At 44.5% G+C, this 21,060-nt stretch overlaps 2 protein-coding genes across 6 annotated transcripts in view; both read left to right on the top strand.

Moving 5' to 3' along the window:
• Positions 1-10,398, top strand: part of LOC142578829 (scavenger receptor class B member 1-like) — a 90,473-nt gene extending 80,075 nt beyond the window's left edge. For all 4 annotated transcript variants that reach the window (XM_075688452.1, XM_075688451.1, XM_075688450.1 and 1 more), the window contains 7 exons: positions 5,068-5,134; positions 5,219-5,391; positions 6,030-6,148; positions 6,224-6,297; positions 6,983-7,034; positions 7,100-7,236; positions 8,906-10,398. In XM_075688452.1, coding sequence (XP_075544567.1) covers positions 5,068-5,134; positions 5,219-5,391; positions 6,030-6,148; positions 6,224-6,297; positions 6,983-7,034; positions 7,100-7,236; positions 8,906-9,155 — 872 coding nt within the window. In that variant the 3' untranslated portion in view covers positions 9,156-10,398. The remainder of the gene's footprint in view (positions 1-5,067; positions 5,135-5,218; positions 5,392-6,029; positions 6,149-6,223; positions 6,298-6,982; positions 7,035-7,099; positions 7,237-8,905) is intronic.
• A 3,186-nt stretch (positions 10,399-13,584) lies between these two features.
• The window catches only part of LOC142578828 (scavenger receptor class B member 1-like), a 32,123-nt gene continuing 24,647 nt past the window's right edge, over positions 13,585-21,060 (top strand). The window contains exons 1-3 of one of the 2 annotated variants that reach the window (XM_075688448.1): positions 13,585-13,770; positions 14,198-14,278; positions 17,151-17,242. In XM_075688448.1, the coding sequence (XP_075544563.1) occupies positions 14,257-14,278; positions 17,151-17,242 (114 nt within the window). In that variant the 5' untranslated portion in view covers positions 13,585-13,770; positions 14,198-14,256. The remainder of the gene's footprint in view (positions 13,771-14,197; positions 14,279-17,150; positions 17,243-21,060) is intronic. The other variant, XM_075688449.1, reaches the window with a different exon arrangement.

Below are 21,060 nucleotides of genomic sequence, written 5' to 3'. Positions count from 1 at the left end.
ACACGTGCATGTATAGTGTGCCCAGAGAGGCTCATACATTCATCTGTTTGAGGAAAAGCACGTTACGGTTGAGACATCAAGCACTATTCTATCTGATGAGCATCAAATTGTCTACCACCACATACTTGCTGATATGACGACCTCGAACGTTGGTCTTTTCACCGTATACTGGTTTACACGTACTGTATGCCAAGAAAGAAAACTAACATGACGGGCTCTTCTGCTCCAAGAGCTTTGCTACATTTATTGCGATAGCAATTATATGGGCACTCCATTTCTGCCGTCGCCGTCTCCGTGAGGTTCTGTACGAGTGGAAGCGTGGGAGGGTGAGCCGGCGAACGCGGTTCAATCTCGCGTGCGCGAGCGAGGTACGCGACCCGGATGCTTTCGAGGCAGCACGGTGAAGCGAGGGAGGAAGGGCGTTCTTCTCCGGCGGCTACTACCAACGCTACTACGGTGCCTCGTTCTCCTCCTCGCCCGCAGCTCCGTACAGAGTGTAAACAACCTCGGCGTCTACTGCGCGTTGGTCACGCGAATCGCGGACGCCGTGGTAGACGCACAGAACACCTATGGTAGACGCCTTTGGCGGACGCAGTAGGGACGCGTTGCCGGCACTCGTGTGCCTTGAAAGCGGTCTGCGACGTGGCTGAAGTGCGCGCCCCCGCGGGTCTCATCTTCAAAGCGATCTGCCATGTTTGCAGAGTGCACGTAGTGCCGGTAGCTTCGTATGCGCTGTGCTTTCGACTTTTCGTACGCGTTGAAGAGAAAGATGCACGGAAGTCAATTGGCTCGCGGCTGCTGCCCCGATTCCTAACACCAGCGTTTTCACAGACAGTTTCCGCTGTCATCGAGCGATGTGTGTTCATGTTTACCTGTGCGCGCGTGATACCGTGCTGGTTAATTTAGTTTAAACACGTTGACAAACTAGTTGGTTTGAATCGATGATAGAATATGTAAGCGCGACTGAAGAAGGACGTAGAAAGAAACAGACACACAAAGACAGCGCTGTCTCCGTGTGTCTGTTTCTTTCTACGTGCTCGTTGAGTCACGCTTACACATTCTATCATTGTTAATTTAGTAAGTAAGCGAATGTTTACAAGTTTATACGGCCTATAAAACTACTATCTTTACTTCGCAAAGCAGCCTACTAATTTGCTGTCGCAGTCGGTGCTTCGCCTTTCGGGCGGAACTGCGAATTTTTTAGCCCCAAAGAATTTTATGGTCAAGCGCATCACGTAGATAATGGCGGTTTTACCAAGTGCGGACGTTAAAACGAAAGTATCATATATATGATTTAATTTGCAGGTCCGTTAGAAATCTTTCGATAGCCCGATAAAACCTAAGCTAGAAATGCGGCAAATTTCGGCTGGCAACGAAGCCGGTATCTTTTCACGTCCTGTCAAACAGTTTCTCGTAATCTCGCCTGAGGTAAGCGTTGGTTACGCGTCAGTTGAAATCAAAATTTTGGAAGGACAAGTTAATTTACCTTCGTGGAAAATATCTTGGGCAGTTATCCAATACAGCCTGATAAAATTGCACTCATTTATTACATGCAACCAAAACTCACTCAAATTTACATTGAGATTGACGGAAAGATCTCTAGATTTTAGAAGCTATAACGAATAAAACACACGCAAACACACACACAGCTACATTTGGTTTTGCGATTGCATCCGCATCGGTTCTGCCAAAAGAAACGAGTTCATATTTTCTCTTTACTTGATGTTACTCGTAAACAGACGAAGACAGCGCAGCGAAATGGAGCGCTATTCTCTCTTATGTTATCTTCGACTGGCCGTTTGGGAACGCTCTAGACCGCTCTCGCGAGCGTCGTCGTCTTCGGCTGTTTGAAAGGGGGTGCGCGCCTTGCGTTCGGCTCGTTCTTTTCGATCACTCTCCTCCATCTTCGAGCGAGCCCTGTCGTCGGAGCAGTCGTCGAGATCGAGATCGTTTCCAGAAACGTCATCAAAGCACCGCGTCGCCGCTGTTGGCGACGGTCCACCGTAACCTAGGCAACCTAGGCCACTGCATGCTGGCGCATGGCATAGCATGGCTGGCGTTTCGACGAACGCTCGTCCCATCGGCGCTTCCGCCGGTTTTCCTGCCAGCGCCGGGAGCTTTGGATAGGCGAAACGTCGGACATTGGCAGTAGTCCCGTGGTTATGCATATGCCATTTCCTCGTCCGAGAGTGAGTCACACATTCGGCTTGCGCGCTTGTCCTCTACCTCTGAGTTCGTGGAACGCCGCAGGATCTGCCCGACTCTGCTTCGGGGGATGGAGGCGAACATGGTGGAGGCGAATAATCGAAGTTACCATTAGATTATCGAGGATAGATAGTTCAGATACATATATACAACGCTAGAGTGGGTACGTGCTAACAATGGCGCACAGGCTTCGTGCGGCATATGGGTCATTGGTTGCGTATGTCATTTATTGTGCTTCGGACATGCGGTCAGCAGTGCAATCTTACAATCTGGTGGATTTTCCTGTTTTCTTTTCAAATGAACGATAGTTTTCTATAGGGGTGATCTATAAGTATGTCCGCAGACATTTAAAGTGTTTCCTTTATTATTTTTACAATCCATACTCTCTAGAGCGCAGTACGTATTATAAAGTTTGTTCAACGTCGGCAATCTGAAAAGACAGCTTTGAGATTAACCGTGCAACTCCGTCAATTGTCAGTTTTGGCAGTATAGTGTGTACAACACAGGCCCAGTGCAGTCACGTGACAGGACATTGTTTCCTACAAGAAATGGATGCATCAAGCTTCATTTTCGCATGCAAGTCGTTTATAAGCGGGGAAATAGCCGTTGCATGATGTGGGTATACATGCTCATCTTCGACGGACGGCTCGGCGTTTAAAATGCAGCTTACAATGCTCCAAGGGCTCTTAACTGCATGGTACATTTTTGCATGCAAATCGTGCACTGGCAAGCCTTCTCAACGCCACCTGCTGTGCTGGGAGACTTTTCGATGACGCAGTTTCCGAGGGTTGTCATAGCAGCAGGAGGGGCCATTAGCATGATCTCGTAGACTCTACCGCCTCGCTCCCGATGTCGCCCGTGCTTGGACCAACGTCTTGAACTCCCAGTCTTCGTGGCATTGATGCAATTGCGCTTACACGACTGCAATCACATCATGACGAAACAGGTTCCCTATATTTGACGTAATAGTTCTGCGGGAACCTGCATGGAGAAGTAATTAATAAAGGGAAAATGAGGCGTCCACCCAATCATAGCAACTGCTACAAAGGAATACCCATACGGGTTCCTCGAAAGAAAAGCCTCGTAGTTAAAAAAAACATCCTACGATTGGGTGGACGTCTCATTTTCCCTTCATTAAGGTCCCCCATATATGTATATATACATAGCTAGCTGCGCGTCGACCCGGCATGCAAGCACAACTCGATCGCTTCGTGTGAGCGGCAGCGAATTCACTGCTGCAGAAAAGGGTGAATTGAGACGCAGCACGATTTTCCGAAATGCAAACTGGAGTGAGAGCAATACACTATCCGGGATTAGATCGGATGGACGGCGTAGCATAGCGTGGACCGTCCCACTTGTGTTGCCGGAATCAAATACCCATAGCCTCCGATCATGCAGTGCGAAAGGTCATGTATGAAACAAACTTTCCTTTCATGGCGCAGGAAGGTGATAGCCAAGGATCAATGTAAGGGTGGATTTATTTTAGGGACTTGCTGTAGAAAGTGACATATGGCGCATTTTTATTCGGCCTGGCACGTGCTTGCATGCACTTGCGCCGCGGCTTGCCAACATTTTTTTTCATCATGCAGCGCGCTGTGATTGGCGACGCGCGTCATCGTGAGTAGGGAATGAAAAAGGCAACAACAACAAGGATACGAAAGAAATAAAGCTACAAAAAACTATCTTACGACCCACAGCCATAACCTGGCAATGACTCTGCAAAGTCGCGATGGGGAGGGTTAGTAGCTTTTGATTAGTTTTGACGGCGTGCGGTTCTTTAATTAACGTGCACCAAAAGCACGTACGACATGCAACCGCTATTGCACAGCAGTCGATTCAGAAAATGCGGCCGCCCCTGCTGGGAATCGAATAAGGATGAGAAAGTTAAAACTTTCGTAATTTTACTAGAGGAATGTTTATATTAACGCGATAGCGTTAGGAAGCCCGTGTCCCGCGTCGGCGTTGGGCGTCGCTTCGGCAAAAGGAATTTTGAACCGAATATCGAACCAGGCATACCCAACCACTTCTCTACCATCAAAGTTGCTCATACCTTGTCTCATTCTTTACAAAGTTATTCCTCGGAATTTTCAGAACGTCAGTCCACAGACAAATAAATGTAATGAAAAAAAAACACCAACAGCACATGTCCTTTATGTTAGCCCTTCTCAGACTGAAATATTAAAAGTGCAAAACAATAACAGGAGATCGACCCACGCAAGAGGCCGCGTTTCTACCAGAAAGCTCGCCTTCCTGCATAGCGTTCGCAGCCAGCATTTCCCGATAAACGTTATGGTTACATAAGCTGCAGTTGTCAGGAAGCATGAAAAGCAGTAAGGGGTCTTTGAACGCTATCACATTCCACTCTTAAAGGCAAAGCTTAAGCGTCCTCCAAATTTTTCCAGTGTCCACCAGAGACACTCCAGGCGAATTTTGCTGTCACTGTGATGATTAAGTCCAAGCACGATAAAATTATATCGCACCTCTGGCACCGTATGCTGTGGGTGCAAAGGGTAAGCCCCGAAACTTTTGTGTTAGTATGTGGCCTGTCCAGTCCCTCCTCCCCCTCATGTACCTCCCTGTACTCAGTCAAGTAGGTGCCCCCTCCCCGAAAAGAAAATTCTGGCTATGCCAATGGTACTTTGTTACCACTTTCGATGCTTTGCCCTTCAGGCAAAAATTTTTTTTCTCTTTGCGCTCAGTAGATGAATTTGGATTAGTGTAGCAGCATTGAATAAAGTTATGGTGTCATTGCATGTGGTCTTGAAACCCTACAACCATAGGGTAAATAAAGAGTCACGTAGAATGTCCAGTGTGTAAATGTCTTAATAGCTCATTGTGATTTTTCTTTTTAAAATTTTCTAGTTGGACATATTCGGCCACCCCTGTCAAAGAGCAATGAACAAGTTGTCTTCATCCCGGACATTTGCAGGTTTCTACCTTTAATTTTTTACCACTTCTATATATTATGTTTTAACACTAATTATGCTATGAAAATTTTGTTTTGAACCTCCAGGTCAATCCCAACAGAAAATGTAGGCTACGAATCATTCAAGGGCTTGAAAGTGAAGCGCTTCATAGCTGGGCCCACGGCATTTGACAGTGGGCAACTGCGAAGTGAGAATGAATGCTTCGCTGCTGGCAGAACATTGCCTGACGGGGGAGCAAACCTTGGTCCTTGCAAGCAAGGCATGTATTTGGCTTTATTAACTCGCTGTGACATTTCATTATTTTGTTCCAACGTTCTTCATTGCAGCCCAACTGGTACAGCACTTTAAAGGCCCATTCCTTGTGCCTTCTCTCTGAAACATGAAGCATACTATACATGTTCATTGTATAACCACTTTGACAACTACATTTTCGTTAGAGTTCTCTTAATCGTGTTTGTAATGTGAATGTGCAGTAAATGCAGCAATTGTATGTGCACCAATAAGTTGAAATAAATGAGTGCGTGTGTAAATACCATGATAAAAATATATAATATATTATGTTACAAAGTGATTCTTCGAACTGATGGTAACCCTTAAAACAATCTCGTTTTATGTTCGTGCAAATATGGTATATTTTTCTTTACTACTTTATCGAATCAAGTGGTGTGTGGGCAAGTTCTTTGCATTCATGAAAGCTAAAATGTGACAGACAGGACCAACAAGGTTTTTTGTGTTATAAGGCAATGTTTAGAGAAGATATGTATTATCAAAACATCTTGCAAATCCAAATGACTTCTTGTGTAGCTGAAGAAAATCTAAGAGATGGTGCATTTATGCCGTTCCAGTTCACAGAAGATATTTTTATTACGTGCTGATGGCACTATGTCTTTTGTGCAGGTGCTCCACTTGTGCTTTCATTTCCTCATTTCTTGTATGCTGATTCATCCTATCGAGCTGATGTTGATGGCATGAACCCAGATCCCAAAAGACATCAGTTTTTCTTCCACATTGAACCTGTAAGTTATGGTATAGGCGATATTAAATTTCATGGAGTAAAAACAAATATCCTTTTACCTTAATTCTCACTGCAGACACTTGGTGTGACCGTTAATGTTCGAGGTCGGATACAAGTGAGCGTCGTCTTGGAGCGAGTGTTTGGTCTTGGGTATGCTAACAATTTCTCTTGTTTATTTCCAAGCGCTAGAACGCCTGCTAATATCGCTGCTTTAACCATGTCCATGGCACCTACATAAGTCAACCTGATGCAGTGATGCAAAATACTATTTTACAAAACCTGCCTATAGTCGTGATGATTGTGTGGGCTTCTGAACTGTGGCAATCTGAAGCGTGAATCTCATGCCTCAACCTACTTCAGCTGTTCCACACTTCCCAGCATTAAGCAGTGTCGAACATGGAGTGCACTGGCTTTCAAGATACTGTGCAATCCTGTGCAAAAATCTGACAACACCCATGGCACTGCGCCAGACAATACAAAAGCAGAGCGGCTATAAAGGGGTTGAGCGTGAGCATCTGGTCCATCCTAAAATTTTGTTCTGTCATCCAATTGCCACCTTCATACCACCACGAAGTGCTGATTAGTGATCGAGTTCCCTCCTGCAACCCCTACAAAAATCGAGAATCTTGCTCTGCCCCCAAAATAAAAATTCTGGCACTGCCCCTGCATAAAAGTATGAAGACTTGAAGGGCAAGCCTTATTATTATCAGAAAAAACAGTAACAAAGAAATCCTATTCAGAGTCCCTACATCAGCAAGGAAAGAACTTGAAGAGAAGTTCATGACTTGACTTTCCAGAAACATGTTACTATAGCAATAAATTAATTTTATTACAGGCCCTTTTCTCGAGTTGCAGAAGGTGTGCTGCCACTCTTTTGGCAAGAAACGGTAAGCCTGCCTGCTTTTGCTTTTGTGATGGTGAAGCAGAACTTCAACCATTTGTCTGCTTTCAGCGTGTTGAAGCGAGGGATGGCACAGTCAAGTTGCTGAGGACCATTGTTCAACTGCCCGAGTACTCTCAGTGGGGCTCTGTTGGTCTCATTGTCATCAGCTCACTGCTACTGGCTGCTTCAACGTTCCTGCTGTTCAGGTGCAAATTTCACCTAATGTAAAGCATTGCCCTAACATTCTTCACTCATTGCTAATTCTGCTTTAAGCGCTGACAAAGACAGTGATGTTTGCAAATTCTTAGATGGCCCTCATTTTCAACAAACTTGTTCATGTCTTCTATATATCACCTGCAAAATAATGTGACAAACAAAGAGCTTCAGAAGAACCAAGGGCATGACAATAAGTAAAGAGCTTAATATGTCTACAAACTGAATTTCGTTTTTCTGTAGCATTCGCAAGACTAATTTGATCGCGACAAAGAAAGACGTATACCGACCAATTAAAACTTATTAAAAGACAACACGTTCCGGCTTCCCTACGAAAGCCTTGTCCACAATGGGGCGAAAAAGGTTGAAGTGCCTGTTTACACAGGTTTTAGTATGTGGCGCAAGCACCGCGCGTAAGACGGGGGGAGGGTCCCTTTGTTTCAATTGAGCATGTGTTCTGTTGATTGTATCTCGAGAGACACCAGGTAAATATGTGAAATCCAGTTTCTTTCCTGGCCAATTAGACTAGATTTCATCCAGTCAATATTGTGCATAGTCATTGCTGTGTGCTCTGCCAAAGCATTTGAAACCACTCTTCTCTTATCCACATCGTTTTGATGTTGGCACAGCTGCTGTTTAAAGTTGCCCGTCGTCTGCCCTATGTAGACGCAATCGCAATCCACTCAGGGGATCTTGTAAACAACGCCAGGAAAGGCTTCTTTCAACAGTCTACCCTTCCCACTAACGAGTGCATGCCTCAGTTTGCACACAGGAACGTGAGCCACCTCAACATCATATTTATGCAGCATTCGTGATAAGGTCTTGCTTATCCTGGGCACGTAAGGAATGGAAGTGCGTTTCTTTGGAGGGGCACAGCTAGCTTGGAAAGGTTGAACAAATGGCGTTCCACAGCATTCATGAATGCAGGGGGGTAACCGCTTGTCAAAAGATCTTTCTGGATTGTCTGCACATCGATATTTAGGCCTTCAGATTTCGTGCAAATGCGGTTCACACAGCCCAACAGGGAGGCAACTACTGACCTCTTGTGAGCGTCAGGGTGCACAGACAAGAAATTCAGGTACCGGCCAGTGTGTGTACTCTTTCTGAAAACACTGAAAGAAAGTGCACTATTGCTTCGTTTCACCAATACATCCAAAAAAGGCAGCTTCTGGTCTGTCTCCATCTCAACCGTGAACTGAATGAAATCTGCTTGATTGTTTAGATGCGTGGCAAAAGCTTCCAAAGCACAATGCTTGATTATGCATAAACAATCATCAACGTAGCGTTGACGGTTGGATCGGACTGGACATTTGCTGATGTTCACATCTGTGGACACCTGGGAGTCAATCTATTCCCTTCCGCTGAAGCCTTGAAAGCATTCCTGTGGCACTGTGAATTACACGTTCTGTGGGTTGATGTGAATGTAATGTCAAATAGAACAAAGCTTTGGTGTACTCTTCTTTTCAGCGGTGGCAGCATGCATTTCCACCATGCCCCCATTGAAGGAATATGTTGCTATGTCTTAGAGTGATGGTAGAAACCCAAGAAGGGGCTAGAAACCAGCACTAATGTTTTGTTTACCTCTCTATAATGAAGCCACTTTGGACTATAATGACCACTTCAAGTAAATACCTTAGTAATGCTCTTGTTTCTTTGTTCCAGGCCAAGGGTAACAAGGAGGGAGATCACCAAAGTGCAGCCCATTGCTATAGATGTAAAGAAGTCTGGGGATGCGACTTGCACTGACATGTTTCCGACCAAGGTGGAGCGCATTCTGCAGAACGGCCTTGACCGTCTGCCCAACTCATTTGGGATCACAGCAGTGCGTAACAACTTCATCAATGAGCTCAAGAACACCAGGAGGACTTCTGAGCCATCTGCACCCGCCGATATTGACATCTATAAGACGTGACTGCCTGTCACTCTTAGACTGCAAGATATTTCTTGTACATAATACTCTTGCTCTTCAGTGGACCGTAGAGGTACCATGTCCTAATTGATTTCACAGTGAATCACCATGAAACTGTGAAAAATTATGTACATAGTTCCCTCCTACATTTTATACACCCTGCAATAACTTTTGTGCGTGCTGGGCTGTGCCTTGAACAGGACTGCTGCCAAAGCAAGAAGTAAGAGTTCAGGCAAGATGTTATGCTGCTGCAGCAGTGTTACAAAAATGCCATATTTTGTATACTCTGCATGCACAGCAAGCAATGCTCTTTGGGAACCAAATGGAACTGCCATTTTTACACTTGCATTTCTTTGCAGTCCATTTTGATGGTCATGGGCATATAGGTTTTTGTACAATGCATGTGAGTAACTGCTTAACTGTTCCCATATCGTGTGCTGTCTTATGTCAAATGATATGGCATAGGTTTCATAAATGAAAATGTCTCTTTAATAAATGAGTGATGCGTGTGCTCCAAATGTAAGTGTGAGAAGACTGTTTATATGCTGAGGGGTCATATGGCTTTACATCTGTGCCTTGCATCAAGTACAAATTACAGTCTGCGGCCTATTTATACAATCCTCTGACATGCTTAGATCAACTTTATGCTGGGTCTTGTGGGAATACTTCAATGTATTGAACTTTATTTGTGAAAGGCGGGAATGTCTAAAAGGTAGTCTGGTACATTTGGTTATGTTATCCTACCATATGTAGTTGTTTCTTGTGACTTACAAGCCTTAACAGAACCTTCAACTTACTCATGTGAACATGTCAGACTTATGTAAATACGTGTGTTGGTGCTTTGTCAGTGTGACAGTCACTCGGTCAAAGCACAAATCTATGTGGCAACTGTAGAAATAAGGCTGATGTCAAGCTATTTAGCTCTTCTGTGTATGAGGTTCTGTACACTACAAACGGGCCAAAAAACCTCGGACTTGACAAATTCACCAACTATTTAGGTTGAGATTTTTTGAGTTATGTACATACATTTTTGCGTCCTGTCCTTTTTTTTCTTTCCACACAGACAAGCAGCCATATAGCAGTGCTCATAACTTGTTTTTTTTTTTATTGATGAGTTGTTTCTGTTTATACTTCAGCCACATTCCAGAAGCAACCTCTAGGATTTCTTGTTTTTACATCTGTGATAGTCCATAAGTTTTTCAGAGTGTGAATTGTGAACCTAGAAAAATAAAAATTCTGCACCACATCAAGCTTTCCATGTTGCAAAGCAATGTATTCTCACAAGAATACTTCATTGATTGCTTATGGCTTCAGAGAAGTATGTATGCCTAAATACCATTGCCAAGTGGGTGAACCACTAGGTCAAGAAGCTGCATATGTCGCTACAGAAGGGTGATGTTGCGCAGTGTACCAGGTAAGTTTTCAGTACCATAAACATCTTGAGGTGTGCTACCAACAAGTATTTCAGTGCACAACTGATTAATATAGTTGCATGAAACTTATTAGTACTGTAAAACTCTGTTACCATATGGTAATAAAGTCCAGAATAATGTGCCTGGTTTATGTCAAATTTCACTATCCCAGAAGTTGCTCCAAAATGGCAAGCAGCATTGCTTCAGTACATTAAAATTCTCCATAAGGTTGTTCTCATCAAAGACAGCACAAATGTGCTGCATGAAGTGCTATTCCATCTGTGACCACTGCAGAGGTGACAGACATTTTGAAAATTATGATAGAAAGCATCTCTCTTTTTCCATTCAAATAACATGAGAACAGAGGGAGCCACCTAATATGGGAATCTTGCAGCGTGTGAGACAGCCAGAGGCTATGCTTTGCAAAAGGCTCACCAACATTCAGTCAGCCAGGACATGTATATCTATGGGCAACCAGAGCTCTATGGTTCTCAACTCTCCCCGAAAATTTTCCAGCCGGCACCCTGCTCCCTTTCATGCCTGGCTCGTCGCCTATGAACAAAGGTACAAAGGTGCATATCCTTCCAACGCCCACCCTAGACAAGTACTGCATAGTACATGCTTTCAGGACCAAGGGCTTGCTCAAGGTAATACTTTATTATGCACCAGACATGGGAAACTTAGGGAATGATGGAACCTAACCCCCACACCTGAGAAAATATCCTGGCTACGCGCCTCACTTAGACCACACACATTTAGTGCAAACTCATCAAGACCACTTCGCCTTAAACGCCCGGTGAGGAATAGTAGAGTAGTAGTAGAGTACCCCTGTCAAGCGGGCGGTAGTGGACTTCTCCTCAGCCGGCGCCATGACGAGACGTTAATTTGAGGGATCGCCAATCGTGTGTGCGCAGGCGCGAGGAAGAGCGGGCGCGAGGGAGAAAATCTGGGGATTTTTGCTTCTCGAATATATGGCTCTCCCTAGGTACTTCGGAGGAGGCTGCTTCGCGCGTGTTGTAGGCTTTTGTCTCTAGGCGTGCCGGCATTGCGGAGGAGAGTCCAGTTTCTTTACGCTCGGACGCTGGCTGCCGGCGTTGTTAAGTAGCTAATGTGTTAAGTAATGTTGTTAAGTAGTAAATCGCCTTGCGGCGATTTACCTTTTAAATAACATCACAGATGTTTATGTGGGAGCACTAGCGACCGTAGTAGAGCCTGGGCCGCATATATTGAAAATCTAGAAGGCAAAGCGCCTTAGCGACCTCGGTTGAACGGAAGTGGTTGAAAGGCCGTCGGTGACGATGTCTGACTCAGCAACAGCGCCACAGGCGCGGAAAGCCTGTCCGACGTACCTTCAGAGGCAAAGTTCTGACTGGTGTTGCAGAAGTCGCGGCCGGGGCGCGGTAGTGATGAACTTTGCGTCACAAGTTGGCGGCTGGACGTAACTACATTTATTCTATAGTGTTTGTTACTAACTGTAACAACCTGTCATTATTTCACATTATTGGCGGCGCCTTCAGGACACCAAAGCGGCAACGGGGACACCACAGAAGCCGGACTGGTCCATGGGTTGGGGCTGGCACGCTATCAGCCTCCGCGGCCCCAACCCTCGAGCCGCCCTGCTTCCAGCTTTGATCCCCCCGCTACCCCTTGGGTGCCCTGGAGATCCTGCGCCGCCTGCTTTATTATAACCTCAGGTGTTCTCCTGAAACCTCCGTTTGCCAGTTACATGTGCCCTCTTGGAGAAATGCTCGTAAAAGAATCCAAGCTATCGTCGCGACGAAAGAAAGCGACCCGCGATTTACACAACACCAGTCAGAACCTTGCCCCTTCAGACACAGCGATCAAGAAATGGGGCGTCCGTGCTCACTGCCTCACCGCGCGCGCAGCCAGCGGCGGAGTGTAACGAATAGCGTCCTCGATCACCTTGCCCCGGGGTTGCCCCGAAACCAAAAAGGTGCGCTTTGCACCGCGGTGGTGGCGCACTGCGGAGGGTCAACATCGAGGACAAAACTGCACCCCGTGCAGGGTCCTTGCATGCAGCGCCACTTTATCCCTGGCGCGCAAAACGTGCGCGAACACGCGCGCGCGCACATTTTATTGTTTGCAGGTGCTGAGCATCCGCGCCAAGAGCTCGAACCTTGTCAAACGGCGTGCTCCGACATACCTGCTTGTAAGCGAACACCAATGGATATTATAATTAATCCTGACGACCCGTTCAACGAATCTGTCCACTTTCGTTCGCTCTTCACCACATTGTTTTTGGACGAGGTCGATCAGCATGTACGTCGTCTTCGCTGTCAGACGAACTTGAAGAAAGCTCATCGATTGCGGCAACTACTAGCGCTTCCTTTCTCATTGCCGACATCTCCACTAGCTAACTCCGTCAACTCTGTTGCCCGCAGCTATCGGGCCAGAGCGTCTGCGGTTCTGCAGTCGGCTGTGCGCGCGCGCGTCGCGCGTCGAGGATGGTCGGTGCGCACCGGTGCGGTTGATCGAGGATGAAAGTGCGCACCAAGGCGCCCCGGTGCGCACCGTTGCAGGTGATCGAGGACGCTAAAACTCGACCGCACCGACCGCACTCCGTAATGCCGGCATGTCTGGGGGACAAACTCGTACAGCGCGCGCTAAGAAACCTCCTCCGTAGTGCCTAGGCAGAATCATATATTTAAAGAGTAAAAGCCCCCAGATTTTCTCTGTCGCGCTCGCTCTTGCTCACGCCTGCGCACAAACGACTGGCGATCCCTCAAATGAACGTCTCGTGGCGCCATGTATTGTGGCGATAAGTGCCAAGTATGGGTAAAAGGAATTGGACACTGTGGAGGACGTATGGATTTGGGCAACAAAATAAATTTTACATAAGTTTTGTGTAAAAACGCAAGAATGAAAGCTTTCAAGTCTCACGTGACTAAGTTCTAGGGGACGGCGGCGCGGATGGTAGGAAGTCAATCTAGGGAAGTCCAGACAGTCTAGGTACTTCTGCTACGGTACCGTGACGGTACTCAATATTCGCGCCATATATCTAGGGGCCCTCGCTAACCTCAACGTGACAACAGTGACGACTTGCAGCGACTGTGCTCGCAGCTCGTGTATGTCGTGTAGTTGACTCATGATAGCTGGATGCTGAGCCGCTCGGCTGCACTCAATCAGTTGGTTCTTTATTTTATGGTTGTACCTTATCCGCGTTGTGGCGGATGTGCGTGTCAAAGGTAAGCGAAGGCTGCAGACATTTGCGGCAGTATACCTCGCGCTTGTGTTGTGAGTGCACGCCGTGCTGTAGTGTTGTGTTTCGGGACGTTGCTTGTAAAACGACTTTGTTTCACTGTACTGTTAACGTCGTGCTCAGTGACATTTTAGCGCACGCTAGGACATTTGAAAAACTATTAGCATCTGTAGGCAAGCACGTGACGTTGGCAAGCAGCTTGTTTCGATTCGGGCGGTTTATTTCAGCGCTCTTGTCAAACGAAACTGCCGCAGTAGCAACAAGCGATCGAGGACACCGTTTTTGCGATAGCTCAGTCAGCGGGCCACTGAGCTTGCAGACTACCTTGATTTTACGTTTATCGTGATATCTAGGCCATACTTGCTGGCTTTGTCGTGAACGTGTGAAAAGACGTCGGTTTGTTATACTTTCAGGCGGTCGAAAAAAGAGCTAACTGGGACATCGTGTGGGTGTGACGACTCAAGAAGAAAATATGGCTTTGACTCGCGCCATCGGTGAGTCATGTACCGATACGTGAGGCGCGCGCATGCTTTACCTCAAATTATTCGCACTTATGAAGCATACTTTTTTCAAAAAGTGTCAGTTCGTGCCGCGCGCAAGCGTGTTGTACCTGAAACGAACTAGGAAGACAGCAGCAAGCAATGTTTGAAACTTCTTAACCATGCGAAGGTGCGCTAAGCGTAAACCCTATATTTCTAAATTATGTCGTCGAAAGCTTGTGCGAAATTAATGAAGTTCCTTAGCTCATGCCAGAGAACATTGTGCTCATAGCGCAATGCCATGACGCCCAAGCTTATTTCTAGTCTGGCTATCATATCCGCGATATAACTGAATTGCAGCCAAAATCCTGTTAGTGCTTATTTAACGTTGTGTATGCGAATTGTCATTCGCGGACTTGTTTGCAGTTGGCTGGTACAGATAGCTTAAAATATCAATACCGACGTCCGCACGTGCGTTTACCACGTTGAATAAAACGGGGAAAAAATCTGCAAGTTTTGTTCTCTCGTTATGTATGTAAGCATCTTATATACATATATATTTTCAGTGTCAGATGTTTAGTTGCTAGCGTCATGCTAATAAAGGCAAACGAGGAAAGCCGTTTTGGACGTTGCCCAAAATTTGCCTCATTTTCTTTGCCATTTGCTTTGTGCAGGAACTGGTTTTGCTGCTAGCTCCCGTGTTAGGACAAGTTAGGACGTAGCGATTTTGATAGCTAAGGTGGTGCTTGCATTGTATTTCACCTGGCTCTGTTTCGTATTGAAGAAAGTAGCTTGATTGGCAGCATTATATTGCATCACGAAAAGCAAGACAAGATGGAATTGCACCTACATTCATCTTCTAAGTGTTCAAGTCACTGTACACTGCTGTCTTGCCACATTTAAGGTGCTCAATGCTTTTTATTCAAGCATTTTTATTTCTTCCTCTTTCTTAGGAACTAGTAACCTTTCATTTAACAAATACTAAACCAGTTGTCTGTAACAATTCAGTAAAATGCTGTTTTTCTCTTTGTCAATGTGTATTGTCTGCAGTCACTCCATAATTTGAGTATACTGAAGTGCAGGACTTGCTCATTTCCGGCAGTCTCGTGAAGTAGCAAGCACACATGGGCGGCCACTCCTTTGTTGACATTATCTGGCCTCATTATTCAATGTCAAAATGCAGTTGCGTGTGTGCTGCCCCCTCCTTCATTGAACACATTTACATTCTGAGCCTTATGTGAATTAAATTTGGTCTGCATGGGTAACGATGCAGAAACCTGTTTTCCTTTTCGTGGATTGTGTTCCTTCATAATGCACCTACTTGGTTGCGCAACTAGTGATTCGCTCTTCCATTGTCTGTTCATGTTAGTCGTGCCTGCTCTTTCAGTAGGAACTGCATGCCTCCCCCCCCCCCCCCCATGGTAGTGCGATGTCTATGGCATTGTGCTGCTGAGCACAAGATTGTGGATTTGATCCGAACCACGGTGGTCACATTTTCATGGAGGCAAAATGCAAAAACACTCATGTACTTAGATTTAGGTGCATATTGAAGACTGCCAGGTGGTCAGGATTAATCCAGAGTCCCCCACTATGGTGTACCTCATTCTCATATTGTGGTTTTGACACGTAAAACCCCAGAATTTAAGTAGAAGACACATACAGTGCTAAAGGGGGTGCACAATTTCAGCTTTCTTGTCTTGTTTGAGGCACTTCGGCATCTTAACTCAGCTTTCAAAAGCAGATTACGACCGTATGTCTGCAATAACTTCAATAGTTTAGCATGCCTTTGTTTCTTTATGTGGGTTTTTGAAGACCTTAGGATGTATTGTTGACTGGTCTATGTAAGCAAGGGAACATCTTGTATATGGTGCAGAGTTTTTATTTTTGCTATATTTTTCTTCCCTTTTAATATGGCACTGTACTGCCAATTAGTTTGTTGAATGCAAGCTCAGAAACTATTGGTTCTTGCAATTTTCATTTCACGAACTCTAGTGTCACTCTGAATGGAAGCTACACTTGTTTATGGTACAAGGCACTAGTTCGCATGTCTTTATATATTGCATTAACTACGCAGAATTAATTGTGAAGTTTCGGGATGAAAGTGTTGGTGAAAGGTGCAACAGATAATATATGGTTATTTTAAAGTTACAGAAAGCTGAACGAGTTCATAAGGATTCACGAATTGTAAGGTCAGGCGAGGAATGAAAAAAAATAACACAAACACCAACTATCAGCTGAAAAGTAGCACTGTGGTGAAAGAAGTGACTCGGAAAGCTTTATCTGCACATGTTCTGAGCAAGGCAGAGTCAACTTGTCAATCCTGGACACGTGCTTGCGTTCCTTTTTTTGCTACAATGTGACCTTCCAATCGATAGTAGGTATCTGGATCCATCATTAAACCTGTGTTCATTGATATTGCTCTTAGTTGATCTCCATTGCTGGTATTTAATTGCTGGACAGTCTGCATTTTTAATCATCGCTCATGCTCTCATCATGTGAACAACTATGTGTTTTTAATTCTTAGCTCATAGGCTTTTGCTCTTTCCTACAAACATAAAAAAGGGAAGTGGGAGAAAGGGACACTTTGCATGAATTTTCCTGAATAGAGTGAACTTGATCTTTTATTTTGCATTGGCATATCTTCATTTTTGTAATTGTCAGGGCTGGTTATATTTGTAGTGACCAGAATAGTTGCAAGTGAAACTAAGATAGCTTGAGGGGGCACTTCATTTTTCTTTCAGGTGTTGGCATGAAAAAGCAGCCTTTGTCCTCTTATATTCCGGAATTATTATTATTATTATGGTAACTTATTACGCAATACACATGTAGTACCAGAGATTTGTGGTGTCACTACTGAAGTTATTTCACACATTTTTCTTTTTTTTAGTTGTGCTTGGTATTCTTGGACTTTTTCTGGCTGTTTTTGGTGGTGGTGGTGCTCTCCTTCTGCGGAGACTGTTCATCACTCTTTTAGATGAGGTAAATTAGTCTTACTTTGCCTATTATTACATTTTTTGGGCTTCCTACATCACACATTGACCATTCCATTGGCAGCCTTTGGACGCTGCCATTTTGGGCTGCTTGTCAGGACACTGGGTTAGAACATTCTGTTACAGTGAAAGGGGCCCTGAAATACTTTTTCAACATAGTAAGAAAACGTTGCCATTCTGTCGTAGAGGCTGCTGTAAACATGCGAGCCAAATATTACTGCACTGCATGCAGCAGGTGAATTCACAATCTTGTGTCAAGCACTGGAAAAAATTGCTTGCCTTCACTTCTGCAATGTCGTCATCAAAAGCAGCTGGTCAAACAATGCTATTGGCTGATTTTGTGATCCTAAGAACATTCTCAGTAATACATAATTGCTAATTTTGAGTTGAATAAAGAAGTATGTCTGCAGTCTCATAGGACAGAAAAATAATTTCACCTTTGCACTGCACATAGTTGCATCAGCTGCATGTGGCATCTGAGATGACAGCGACGTGCTGCACAGACATGTCTACCGCAGCTGCCAAGGGGTGCCGCAACGAGCCCTTTCACCACCGCGACACTCAACTTTCGGGCGGGGCTTCGCTCTCTTGGCTTCTCCTCTGTGTAACTTCCAGTGCACTAGGAGAGGTGAAACAAGAGAGATAGCTGTGCATCAGTGCAGTAGCGCCATTTATAGTTGAAGGATTCGAAAAAAATTTGCAGCATGAGATTCGTGAGACGACATCCTTTACAAATGAGGCCACTCTATTTGTTAGAAAAGTGTTCCAGGCCCCCTTTAACCTGCTATTGGCAAGGAACATGTATAAATGCTTTTGGCATTGTGAGAGCCTCATGAGGCATTTCAAGATGTTGAGTGTCTGGTGTTCTCGCATGTCTAAAAAAAAAAAAAGGCAATCAACCGGGTTTTTTTTTCATGCACTAATAGACCAACAAAAGATTTATGCTGCACTTTATTTTTTGGATATGAAACTTGACACTGCATAGCTTGACTGCTACATTGACTTTGTAGATAGCTCCATTTGCTTCATCATGAATTGGTTGTTGCACAAGCTTTTAAAGAATTTAAAGGATCTGCTCATTAATTGTGCATCAAATAACACTTCTATGCCTCACTTAGCACATTTTAGAATTTTTGAAAGGTACATTTTATTTTGATATTCCTTGCTGGTACAAAATTGCTGGACTTAGCTTCGTATGTGTTCACCCTGCCATGTGCTACATTAAAGGGGCAGATACAGTCCAGCCTAATGCGACTGTGCGTCGCGTGCGACACAGTTGCACTACACTGGCAAAAAGTGGCCGCTCACAGTCTCTTAGTCTGGCACAGTCCGCATGGCCAGCCACACTTGGCTAGCTATAACGTGGCGAGTGTGGGAATAGAAAATGTCCTATCTCGCACTGGAATGCATTGCATGCTAGCTTCTCTAGGTGGCAGCATGTGAGCCTACAGTTCAGGTGCATTGAAGAAAATGCACAGAATTTACACTATTGTCAAACGAAAAAGTGCTTGCTCACCACACACTTGTGCGCAAGCACTGCAGCAATGCCTCATCGCCGTGCTGCTGAAGGCCACATTCAATGCACTGAACTACACAGGGGACAAATTTTTGGTGGTCCTAACGTTGCCGGCACAACATATTCAACTTCACTGTCTGCTGCTTGGCACGCTGGAAACTCTGAACACATTAAATGTTGATAACAACTGCGTTCAAAGTGGCTGAGCATGTTTACAAACGCCAATGGGATTTGTACACTGCAGTTTTTGAAACTGTCTTATGTACTATTTTAGTTTATGCTGCTACACTTGCCAATGTCTCGGCTATTAACATAAAAATTTTATCACTGTTCTTTTCAGTACAACTAAGTTTAAATGCGTATGCACCACAACACAAATTGACTTGTACCTTTCAGTATCTGCATATTGGTACTAAACTCGTCAGTTTGCGATATGAGAAAGCTTGCATGTCAGCAACATGCCCTCAGTCACTTGCCCTCACTGCAGATGATGGTGCAGTAAAGCTGACAGTCAAGCTACGTTTGTAAATTTTGGACTGCTGAATTACACAATAAGCAGTAGAACCAGGGTACTTTAATACTTTCTTCTAGTCGTGAAATTTCCCCAAAAGTTTCTTATAGGGTGGCACCAGAGGCACTAGTATAAGTAGAAGGGGGCTATGTAGAAGAAAAGTATAGGGAGCTTCTAAGTGCAGTTATGACAGAAAGAGAGGCAACATGCTTATTGGAAAGAGGGAAAAAAAGAAAATGAAAAGCTGGTGCAACAGGAAGATGCGAGAAGCTGTCGCTGAACTACAGAAAGCATCTCAAGAGCACGGGCAGGCAACAAAAGTGCAGTTGCTGCAGGATGAAGTAGCCAGAAAATGGGAAATATTCTGGGAGAAAAAAACCTATGGTTCAAATACTGGTTCAAGCAAAGATGAAAGTGAACATTGGTTGTCAGAAGTACGTGAGAAAAAGAAAGCTACACCTAGAATATTTTGGAACTGCATAAGCTTAATAGGCAGAAAGTCTGGAACAGTACAGCAACATATCGTAGATGAAGTTGGAAGCAAACTGGAAGGGGACGTTGCATTAAATTGCATCTGAAAAATAACAGCCAAATCTTTCCAAGGCAATGATGAGGTTGTATTTGAGAAAGTGGACGAAATAAAACCACATGGAAGAAAAAGCTGGTGCTGACAAATTTCAACTGGAAGAAAGCTGAGGAGAAAATTCCTAAGCACACAGCCACAGGGCTAGATGAGGTTCCTCTTAGGCTCTTTAACAAACTGGGCCCAAAAAGTAAGGAAACTCTGTTGAAAGCAGTATAAAGAAACCCTTAAAGTATAGACAAGCCCCAGACAGATGGCGACAAAGTATAATGAATTTAATTTATAAAGGTAAGGGGAGAAAAGATAAAATTCACTCATATGGACCGTAGACTATTACATCGGTAATATACTGGTTAGCAATGCAAGCAAATAAGGTAAAGCTGCAAGCATGGGCAGAGAATGTTTTTTTGGGAGAACTTAAGAATGGCTTCAGAATAGGTTGGTGTTTGCATGATAACTTATTTGCCCTTACTCAGTGTATTGAAATATCAAGAGTAGAAAGGAGACTGTTATGTGTGGCCTTTTTAGACATCACAGGAGCGTATGACAACGTAGACAGCAACATTTTATATGGGGTATTCTTGGAGAGAAGGCTTGGGTGACAAATTGTGTACAGTTTTTGAGAGAGATTTACTTAGAAAATACCATTTGCGTTGAATGGGAACGGATGAAGAGAGAGGAGAAAGTTGATGCCAACAAGGGACTGAGGCAGGCGTGCCCTTTATCCCCACTGGTGTTCATGATGTACGTGGTGAGGATGGAAAGGTCGCTAGAAGGAAGTAATATCAGGTTTATTCTCTCATACAATCAGGCGGGTACAGTAGTATAGCAGCAGTTTCCAGGTTTGCTTTATGCAGATGACATTGTGTTGCAAGCTATCAAGCAAAGTGATATGCAACGTCCGGCTAATACTTGTGGACAGGAAGGCGATATGTTGGGTCTGAAATTTAGCGTCACAAAATCGGGTGTTATGGTATTCAACAAAAACAGTGAACAGAGAGTGATAATACAGGGCCAGGAAATACCCTCTGTAAAAGAATATAAGTACCTTAATGTATGGATAAACGAAGGCAATAGATATATGGAAACAAAGGAAAAAAAAAGAATAACAGTAAAGGGGAAGAGAAATGAGGCCAGAATGAAACAGAGCGCTATGGGGATACAATAGGTATGAGGTGCTCCAGGGTATGTGGAAAG

This window comes from Dermacentor variabilis, chromosome 4 (genome assembly GCF_050947875.1).
Source record: "Dermacentor variabilis isolate Ectoservices chromosome 4, ASM5094787v1, whole genome shotgun sequence".
In the NCBI taxonomy this organism is placed as follows: Eukaryota; Metazoa; Arthropoda; class Arachnida; order Ixodida; family Ixodidae; genus Dermacentor; species Dermacentor variabilis.
The sequence above is the reverse complement of the archived record's forward strand: the minus strand, read 5'-3'. Positions and strand labels throughout refer to the sequence as shown.